The sequence below is a fragment of the Poecilia formosa genome, unplaced genomic scaffold (assembly GCF_000485575.1).
Source record: "Poecilia formosa unplaced genomic scaffold, Poecilia_formosa-5.1.2 Scaffold106, whole genome shotgun sequence".
NCBI lineage: Eukaryota > Metazoa > Chordata > Actinopteri > Cyprinodontiformes > Poeciliidae > Poecilia > Poecilia formosa.
In genome coordinates, this window is record NW_006800045.1 from 824504 (window position 1) to 835930 (window position 11427).

The 11427-nt window shown below is 36.9% G+C and overlaps 1 protein-coding gene across 1 annotated transcript in view; it reads left to right on the forward strand.

Annotated features, from left to right (window-relative positions):
- Window positions 1–11427, forward strand: part of rims4 (regulating synaptic membrane exocytosis 4) — a 40838-nt gene that overhangs the window by 16289 nt on the left and 13122 nt on the right. Inside the window, exon 2 of the mRNA XM_016675093.1 lies at window positions 5528–5672. Coding sequence (XP_016530579.1) covers window positions 5528–5672 — 145 coding nt within the window. The remainder of the gene's footprint in view (window positions 1–5527; window positions 5673–11427) is intronic.

Consider the following 11427-nt stretch of genomic DNA (forward strand, 5'->3'; position numbering starts at 1 on the left):
CAATCAGAACGGGGAGTCCTGCTCCTGGTGCGTTTTCCAGAGAAAGTGGCAGCTTCATGTCTCTAATGATAATAATTGATAAAATCCTCCATCACAGCCCGTCAGACCTCATCGTACAAACCAAACCATCTCTGCAGCTTTGCTTGCACAGAATATCTTCTCACTCTGCGATCATTTCCATTCTCCATGTGAAGGAGGAAGTAAAAGAAACTTAATAAATGAGTTTATTAATGTTCCAGGCGCAGTACTTTTTAATTTCCTGCCTGATAAATTTGTCATGTGTAATAAAAGGAAAAGTGGAATATTGCTCAAAACTTTAAAAAAAATACATTGTAATAATATAGACCATTCCATAATAATATTAAGTATAGTTAGCTTCAAGCTAAACAGATAGCCAACTGGCTTTGAATGAAATATTTAGCTATAAGGCAAAATATTTAAATTTCAAGAAAAAATATTTAAATTGAAGCTACTTTTTTAGGTAATATGCAAATTGACTTGTTGATAACTGGAGATGGGTCATCAAAATAAAAACTGCATGAGGCAAACAGTGATGCTAATAAATAATCTCTGGCTGGTGAGGAGGCTGTCGTTGTTGACAGCTTTCATTTGTCCACTTCTGGTTATTGGCTAGAAAATCTGCATATTAGCTGAATGTTTAGCTAAATATTCAGGTTGAAGCTAATTATTTACCTTGTCATTTAATTTGGAGCTAAAAATTTTGCCTGCTCACTAAATATTTAGTTTTAAATGAATGACTAACGTGTTTTTCTTGTTATCACACGCTAATTATTGCTGTTAATTTTTAATTTTACAAATAGCCTCATATAAGCTAGTTGATTTATTTTAAATGAAGCATCCCATCCCGTTAAAATTATCTCTGTTTTGCTTGTCTGTCTGCAATTTAGGCCTCGATGTGTGACCTACCTTGCGAGGCGAGGTAGGTCACACCTTGTCTCGCAGTCTTCCTGTCAGTCAGTGAAGTTGGCCAGATAAGTGGAATGAATGGAGAGCGGCTATTTTAGTATCCGTTCTGATTTCATTAATGCATCTCTGCTGGGAGACAAACTAATGAGTCCTAGCTCTGTGCTTCTTCATCACAACGTTTGTGCATCACCTTCAGACATTTTTTGTGCTACATCACAGCAGGCGCTCCACATCACACGCTGTGAGCTACATTCACGGCAAATGCAGGAGACTATTTTAGATTGGAGTGGGTTTCAATTTCTTTCCTTTATTACAGCCACAGAGAGGATCAGACTCGTGGAGATTCGCTTGCTGATATGTAAATACATTTGACATTTAGGGTATTAGAGAAAATTGTTTTCACCTTTTTAAAAAATGCGATTAATCTAAAATCACATTAGATGGAAATTACACAAGGAATTATGAAATCACAGCCTTGTAAAGACACACAGAGACTGAATTGCTTTTTAACCTTTACCAGACTCTGGGAGCTTGGACAACCCAGGACTGACCTGATTGGGGGAATCAGAGCGACAAAGAGGACAGAAAACATTACACTATAATAAGACTGCACCAGACTTACAACCCTGAACATCTGGAGAAAAATAAAACACAACAGCTGGCAGAAAGTGGTTTGGATTGGCTTTCCAAGCAGATGCAGACCAGCCAACATCTGGCCTCCTTAAGCCTGCAAATCCTTCTGTTTCAGGGTAATTGTTTAATTCGAGAGAAAACATCAGCTGGACCACTTTACAAAAGATAATGATGATGACAAACTGTCTTAAAAAAAGTAATAAGCATCTAAAGCAGTCTTTCTCAAACAGTGGTCGGCGGGCGCCCCCTAGTGGTCCGCAGGGTACTGCATGTGAACGGCCGTTTATTTGCCGTTTCGCTCGCTGTGCAGCTAGCTTCCCAAAGCATTGTGTTTAAAATAACGATGGATAAATGGCTTTAAATCGGGTCACTCACTAGAAAAACTGATGATGCCAGTGGAAAGAAAACAAGGCCAGGAATATTTATGTAATCACAGGAAGCAAAGTTACACCTGCTGAGAGTTTGACGTGCGGTTCATGAACGACTCGATTCCCTTTGAACGAATCTATGCCGAGTCTCAGTTCGTCTGAACTCTTCGTTTTTTATGACTTTACTTGCTTGTAATGCTTTGTTCATAACTATTGTTATTTTTTATTTAATTAAAAATGATTATGTTAAACTAATTAAATAAAAAAGGACAAATGCTATTGATAGAAATTCGTGGATAATTTTAATGGTGCAGAGAGAAATTTTGTTTCTGGCAAAGCAACTCAAGTCCATTTTTCTTTTATTGGGCTTCTAAATTACAAATAGAAGCACAATAATAAACAAGACTTGGTAGGAAAAAACAACTTATTTTTCCATTTCCATGTGTCTGACATCAGAATCTGTAAGTAACTCAAAATGCCCTGAGTAGACGTGTTCATGGATGAACATAGAAAACAGACTAATATTTAATTTCAGGTAGTATATGCTAGCAATACATTGTATTATTGTGGAGTAATTTCAAGTGAGTGTTTGCTAAATAAGTTAATGGTCCTCAGCCTGTTTGACAAACTGATGTAAAGCATAAGCAACATAATGTCTAAAGGTCTTTTCTTCATTGCTTGTTATTTTTATTTTTGTTTATAGAGAGAAAAGAGAAAAGAAAAGATGAATGTCCATCCTCTACATTCCTCATCGTCCAACAAGAAAATAAAACATTCTTCCCTTTCATTGTTTATGATTCTTGGTTTCTATAATAAGTGAGAGGAGATGGTGGTTTTAGCTTCATTATTTGGGACTTCTTGAATTAACAAACAGGCTTTTTGACTGTATGAGCAAAGCCAGTCAAAAAAGCATAAAAATGCTGGCAGGCGGACAGCGGCGTAGTTAAAGTTTTGCGGGTCTCATTTAGAGTCGCAGACAAACAGAACCAGCCCACAAATGTTACAAATAAGAAACATGGCAGCCCTTTAAGCACTAATCATTTATCCTGATTGCCTGGTAAGATTGCCTTTCGCTCTGACTCTGCTAACGGATGCTGATTTGGATTAAGGTGAACAGCGGTAATGTCCCATCAGTATCCCGAACCGGTTGCTCAAAAGCTGCTGCTATCAACCTGTAATAAGACTTATACCACACTGCTATGCTTTATGAAATTCATGTCACGGATGCGACTGAGCAATTTTGCAAAGAGTAATTTGCAAAAAAATGATGTCACTGGGTGTGAAAAGCTGGTGGAGACACAATTTAACAGACTTCCAGTTGAGCCCACAAAGTGTTGACAAACACCTGCCACAATTTGGTGATTTCTTTGTTAAAATATTTGAGAAACATGGATGCTATTGTTCAACATTTTGCACAAATTTGTATGAAAAAATGCCATTAAATTACATTAGGTGTTGTGGTTGTAACGTCACAAAATACTTTGTAAAAATATATGCGCAAATACTTTGCAAGCCGCCACAGAGCAGTTAGCAGTGAGTGACAAGAGTGAGTGAAGGTTTGCACAGGCGGCAGGTTTTAGGTTTGAACGAGGTGAAATATGTGTAGAGAGAATAAAGTGTCCGAATCTTTAAACCAGGCAATTTTAAAAGTAGTTTCAGTGCTGAGGGTTAGGATCCAGAGTACCCAAAATAATTTACTCAAAAGTAGCAACACTTCAGCATATTTTTACTCAAGTAAAATTAGCCAAGAAATTACTCAAGTCTACTTGGTAAAACAGAGCAACTGATCAAATTAATATTTAAAAATTACATCATCAGACAGACAAAAGTATAAAGTTAAATGGAAATGTTGCTATTTTAAGAACAAAATCACAATAATTCATATAAGTTACAAGAAATAAAAGAAACATTTTTCCAAATATTTTTTTTCAGTGCAAAATTTAGGAAACTTTAACAAAAACTGCAGGTGTGTGTCTGTTGAACCTTAAAACATTCAGTCGGTAGAAAATACAGACATTTTATTCAAGTAAGAGTCGAAATACTTTATAATAAAATGATGCAAGTAAAAGTAAAAAGTACAGGTTAGTGAAAACACTCCTAAAAGTATTACTTTTTACCTGAGTAAATGTAACTAGTTACTTTCAAACTCTGACTAAATCTTTACAAACTGACCTTAAACCCTGAAGGTCTGATTCATCGGTGGATAGAAACCATCTGGGCTTCTTGATTACGCCTGAATTTATTTATTTTTCTTTCCTATTGATGTAAAAATAAATCTGCTGTTAAACCTCAGCTACAGCAGTTAAAAATAAAAGTCTTCATCAGTGACTTTCTTCATCAGTATTCACAGAATGTGTTTGTGTTCAACCACAACAACTAAATAAATATTAAAAAGCAATGTTCAGGGTTTTCTTTCGGTGGGATAAATCACAGTATCTGTCATTCACCAGGGCAAACAGGAAGAACATGACATTTGGAAAAGATAAAAACCCAGAAAGTCACGACATTCTGATGGAAATCTGTGTTTTTCTGTCATCTAACAGAAATAGGAAGAGCAGTTACTCTTTAAAACTCCTGTAACTGACTTTACTCAGGAATGTTTGTCTAACTCTGGTCTCTGGTCCAACTCTGAGCTTAACGGATGATACAGAAACAGTCGGAGAGCTGAAGCAGTAACCCAAATCTGCCAAAGTGCCGTCCCACAAGAACGTGATAGAAATAGCTCCATTCTAGGTCACTCTTTAATAATTGCAGAAGTAACTTCTTAACTCGGCGCTTCATTCTCGCTGTGTGTACTAAACTTCTTAAATCGTTCTTTGAGATTTGTTTGGTGTCTCTTGAACTTTTTGAAACCAAACCTAACCTCGGGTTCCCTCACCTTTATAACCAAAAAGACGCTACCATCATGTCAGGTCTAAGTTGAGAACTTCGTAATCTTTTTCTCTGCAAATTTCCTTTCGGTCAGAGAAATGGCCAGTAAAGTCAACCGCTCATTGATTTTCTCTCTGCTTTGCAACAAGATGTACTGTCCTGATCTAAAGAGGGACTGAATCCCTTCGTCCTTTCTTTCCAGTGACTTCTCGTCTTTCTTTCCAGATCAGGTCACAGCAGAGTAAACACACGGACGGCTGAAACTGAGCAGCAGATGCAGGAAAATAAATCCTCAACTCTGCAAAAACACAAAATCTTAGCAAGTAATTTTGGTCTAGTTTCTACTGCAAATATCTTAGTTCACTTGAACAAAACTAACTGGAGTTTGTTTTTAGTCAATATGCTGATGAGTTAGCATATTGTTAAAGTTAGCATAACTTTCTCTTCATGCTGATGAGAAAGTTTTAGTTCCACTAGCAGATTATTTAACTCGTAACAAGATATTTTCCCAGTGTTATAAATGAAATAATCTGCCAATTGAACAACTTTTTCATCTATATTGAGAAAGAAGCTCTTGTATATTGGTGAAAAGTTACTTGAACCAGAAAATAGACCAAAATACTTGGTGAGATTTTGTGTATTTTCAGAGAACGCAGCGTTTTCTCCTGCAATCTCCAAACTCTGAGTTTAAATGTGAAGTTAATTCATCTGTGTCTGGTTTCCTGCAGTGGACACCGATGGCAGGAAGTTGAAGGGAGGCATCCAGAGGAGCACGGAGACGGGTTTGGCGGTGGAGATGCCGAGTCGGACCGTCCGCCAGGCCAGCCATGAATCCATAGAGGACAGCATGAACAGCTACGGCTCCGAGGGGAAGTGAGTAACCACAGGCCGTCTGGCCAAAAGGGAAAACAGCTGCAACACTAAATGTCTTTTAAAATCCTTTATTTAAAAACTGGTGATTCTTATAACTGGACTTAAGTGTTTTTGATAAGCAGTTCTCAGTCTTTGTCAAATCTGGTACTGAAACTGTTTTGTTCATGGAGCTAAAATAACTCAGAATTTCCTGTAAATCTGACATTGTCTAAGACATAAAGCTGTTTTTTCACTGACAAAGTGATGAAAACTTTCCATCATGTAGATGAGAAGCTGCTTGTCTAACTGCTGTCAGGTGTTTCTGGAAATATAACTTTTCTTCAGTAGATGAGCATCCAGTGAGCCAGGTTCTGCTGCAGGTTTCCTCCTGTTAACGGGGAGTTTTTCCTCTCCACTGTCGCTCAGTGCATCCTCAGCCAGAGGGATTGCTGTAAAGTCAACAGCTCACTTGTTCAATGTCTCTACAGAATCATTCTGCTGATTTTCTTCATTTTTTATGGGGTTTCAACAGTAAACAGAACTGGACTGTTTGATTTTAATCTTTAAGATTAGACTGAATTTCACTTTTCTGAGACATGTTGTAAATTCAAATAAATTTAATTTAATAAATTATTTTTAATACACTTTTCCATTTCTAAAGCACATACTGCATGACATGCTCTGTGGGTTTAGAACAACAAAAACAAAGTCAATATTTGGAAAACATTTTAAAAACATTTTTCCGTAATTCTACTTATTGTTTACATGAAGTCTAGATTTGAATCAAAAGGAGATGAATTACAGAGTTTATTCTGCAAGAGAACGTGATGACAGACTAATGTAAACTGAATATAATGTAAATTTCATTTTACTTTTCAACAAAGATAACTGGAGCGCTAATTTCATAATTTATTGCTGTGACAATGTCACAGAAAGTTGTTATGACATTATGATAATCATATCCATCCTGCTTAAAAAGGAGCAGAGAGTTCATCATTTTTATTGTGGGTGTTCATTTCATAATTAGATTACACACAGCCTTTTCATTGTTGACTAATTTTGATAAGGTGATTTTGGAGCCAGTTTATCTTTTGAATGAACCTGAAATAAATAAAGAAACCTGCAGCTTCGTGACCACTGGGTTTCCACAAACTCCACAGAAACAATTAGAGAATTATTTTGTCTTTTAAAGGTTAGAGCTGATTTCCAAGTGTTGTGTATGTTGGTTCCTTTCATCCGTCTGAGGAAGATGAGTAATAACAGCATAGTACTACTACACATACAGACACATGGCCACATGCAGAGCTCTGCCAACCTGGATACCGGCTCCAGTTTCAACAGTTACATAACGAGGCAGACAGACCGGCTGATGCGAGCGTCATGGTGTCAACAGAAACATGGGCTGCTAGGAAGCACAAGTAGAGAGACTGAAAGTCTGTCTGAATCCACATTACCTTACACAAATTTACAGAAGAGGCTAAGTTTGTGCTGCACAATGAAAGAAAAATGCCGTGATGATGTGAAAATCCTAATGCGTTTATTTTGGAACGTCGTCACCAAGTTCCTCTGTTCATCAAAGGTCTGGATGTGGAGAAAAACAGAATGATTTGTATAAATACCACATCAAACTGACCATAATTAGAAAAATGTCATTTTTCATCATGCAAACAATTTGAAACAGAACAAGAAGACAGCCGAGGCGCAGAGAGGAGAAAAACTGAATCTGAGTAATCAGTCTGAGCCTGTTTGACTCAAAGCTGTGTAAACTATTCCTCAAATTCAAGTTTCTATGATTATCTTGCAACATCTCCCTTCATATCATATCATAAATGACTGCTGAGCTTCGATAAAGGAGCAGAAAGTCACTGCTGTAATGTAGTATTATCTACACATGGAGAATAGAAATAAAAATACAGATTTATAAAGAAAAAATATGTGATATTTTAATTTTCCCTTTAAGATATTACAGAAAAAAGTAGATTTTTGCAAACTGAAGTCTAGAAATGTGTAAGAATGGCCACATTTCACTTTTTATTTACTTACGTTTTTATAATTAACCCCACAGAAAAATGGCAGCTCAAACTGTTAGTGATGCAGCAGTTTATGCTACTTACAGCTAACTCAGTCAGGTGACCCAGACTTTTATTCAACATCTTCCCCGTCACTCTGCTGTATGAGAGTCTTCTGGAGCCACACAGGCATTCAGACTGTCGGAGTTTAAACAGAAAACTTTATGAATGAGAATGAAATGGGTTTAGTTTGGGTTGTGTTCAGAATCAGACACTGATTGGCTCCTTACAAATGATTTGAATCAACTCAAAACAGTTTATACTGAAAAACACTTTAATGTGAAAGAGAGGCAGGTATGGAAATCATCACCTTCTGGTGTTAGTAATGATTACCTGTAAAGAGAATCACCATGGAAGAACATCCAGCTTCAGTGATGAAGCATCTCAAAGATGATGTTTAAAGATTCAGACCAATGGATGGGAAAGTTCAGGAAAACTTAAAGAATGAAAAACACACAAGTAACAGCAGCCAGATGGAGTTGTGTAACTCATTACTGTACAAATTTATATACTTTCTTAATAAAACCCTTTTCAAATTTAGAAGTTTTTTAGTATATAAATAAATAAAATCAAACTCCAAAGCAACAAAACACTAGAACAACATGGAGGAACAACTTATGACTGATGAAATTAAATGTAACTTTTATGAATACCAATTTCTGCAAAATCTGCAGGATGATTTTGATCTCATTGTCATTTTTCAATAGAAAAAAAACTTTTAAAAATAAAGCTAAAGGCACCAGCTGTAATAAAAATAACTTTATGTATAAAATAAGTGATTCATATCTGAGCAGCGTTGTGACGATGAATCATTTCCGTCCGCCGTTTGGCTCAGCACGCTGATTGGAAAGCTCTGTGCATGGACACATCCTGCAATGAATAAGCACTTTGTCAGCTAACACCATCCAATCACATTTATGGGCTTATTGATTAATGATTGGGGTATTTTAGTGTGTGTGCTGCTGATGGCGGCGATGAAGCTAAAACTGAAAGGTGGAAACTGACTGAGCTCCAGGAGGATCTGGCCTAAAAACAAAGCAGCTCATGATAAGGTATGGTGGAGGATCTATGATGCTGAGGGCCTGTTTCTCTAACAAAAGGAACGTCGTTACACAATATGGCATGGCAAACTTTTTAAAACACCAGAATATTTTAAAATAAAAGTCTGGAAGCCTCTCATGTTTTGGTTGACAAACGATCCAATGCAGAACAGACTGAAGGAAAAATGAATATTTTTAATAGAGAATACAGCGTCATGATCCATGTTTCTGTGTATTTATTTTAGTTTTCTGTGTTCAGTTCCTTCCTGTGAGTCTCTGTCTTGTTGATTGTTCCCAGGTGTTTCTCGTTCCCTTGATTACCCGTGTGTATTTAAGTCCACCTGTTGTCTTTGTCTCTTGTCGGGTCCTTGTCTAAGTTTGTCAAACATATGTCTGATGTCACTTATCTACACTCTCCAGTGGAACTGCCAAGTCCTGGTTTGTGTTCGCTCGCATGTTAGTCAGTTGCTACCGGCAGTTTAGCTGTGCGCTTGTCTCCTGCTGTGCTGCCTGTCTTGGACTGTTTCCCTGAGCAAATAACCATTAAACCATCATATTCTTCATTTTACCTGGGTCTAAGTGTCATCTCCTCACCATCAACCACCACCCTTTATTACATAAAGAAGTTAATTTATAGGGAGGAAAACCTCAGGAAAGCAGGTCCAGAAACAAGATAAGAATCCAGGATCAAACGTTAGCTGCATTTCCATTCATCACAAAACGTTTTTCTACAAAAGTTTTTGTTCTAGGAAAAGTTTTTTTTCTGCCGTATCAAAATTAGTGTAATTCACAAAACTGCAGTGAAAGGATTATCTCTTAATAAAATAACTGTCCAAAAACATTTGAGCAGGTCAATACAGAAATGGTTCAGCATAGTTCCAATAACTGTGAATATGAGAAAAATTAAAGTTTTCAGATTAAATGTTTGTTTTTAGTGTTTCAGTTTGAAATGTTGCTGCTGCAATAAAGATACACTTATTTTTTAAAATATTTTTTTAAATGTCTTTATTTGTGGCTGCAGCTAAATGAACAACAATAATAAGTCTGTTGACATTAATGAATCAGACAGAATAAAGAGGAAAGTGACCAGAACAGAGAAGGTCTCGTTAATGTCGTCCATCTTGAGTTGCTGTGTCTTAACGAACCAACCAGCAGCAGAGAGTCCCATAAGGTCTGAAATGCTGTTTTTGGGGTGTGTTGTTTGTTTACAGCATGAGGTTTGCATCGAACATCAGATTGTGTGAAACAGCAGCGTAATCCCCAGATGTGCTCCACACACACACGTAATAATCTGAAGCTCAGGATTTTATCACCCTCTAATACCCGGGCGACCAGCGCTGCCTGACTCACTGCATGCCAAACCATATTTTCAGGGCTCCAGAAAGGATATTTCAGCTGTTTAAAATCTGCAGGTCAAGTTTTAAACTGCATCGTGGATCTGTTAAATTCTGTTAAGGTTGTATAAAACCCCACTGACACTGTTTACAATTTTAAAGAGGATTCATGATTATCACAGCTATTCATGATGATTTGATGTTTCAAAGGTGAATATATAATTCCAGTTATTTGCTGCCATTTTGTATTGGATGTAAAAGATTTGCTTTAGGGATAGTTAGAGAGGAAAATATGTTATAAAATGAAGGTTTATAAAGAGAAACAAAGACAGAGTTCCACAAAAATAAGGCTGATGAGACGGAACAATCTGAGAGGGAGATAAATACGAGGTGGACATGAAGTCTGTTCCTGTTTGACCGTTTGGTCAAAAGGCCACTTGGCTGTCACAATGACAAACTCACAGGAGCAAAGTTGATCCACATCTTTGGACATAGTTCTGACTAGTGGTGCCTCTAAATGGGTTCGGTTTATGGTATTCCACAGAGATCGGCCTATTGTGTGTCACCAGTAAATATACGTTGAAGCAGTTTAGTTAAAATGCAAACCAGTTAAAAAGAACAACCAGACAAGCCACTCTTTCACAGAAACACGGTGAATATTTTCAAAAAGCTTACAGTTATCAGTTTCAGTCCATATCTTAAGGAATGTGTGCACAATAACCGGCGTTATCTTTAGTACCGTATCCATAAACAATAAAAGTCTGCAGCATTTTTTATTACCTGTTTTAAAAATCATTTTATTCAACACTTTCAGCATTTCCTCAACTTGTTCTTATGTGGCTTTTTGTAGTTATGTAACTGTTCATTATTGATTTTAATTAGTTTCTGTCTAAACTGTAATGTAATGGCAATGCAGTAACTGAAAGAGAAATTAAAATGTTCTGACTTGTTTTTGTCTTTTAGCTTTACTTTGTAACATTTTCCTTACTGATATTTTGTATTAAGCTGTAATCCAAATCTATGAAATGAGACGACACTACAGTCACTGCACTGCATGTGGTTTATTTTATTTTACATTTTATAATTTATGGATTAAGAAACAGGAAGAGTAAATCCAGATTCTGTTCTTGACTCAACATTTCCTGCTGGGTCTTTGTTCTGCTTCAGTGTTTTGTTTTGTTCTATTTCTACACTCTGTAGTTTTCACATAAAAGATGAGCAAGAGATTTGCTGTGGTCTGCTGACCACAGAACACACACACACACACACACACACACCCACACACACACCCGCGCGCACACACGCACACACACACACACACACACACACACAC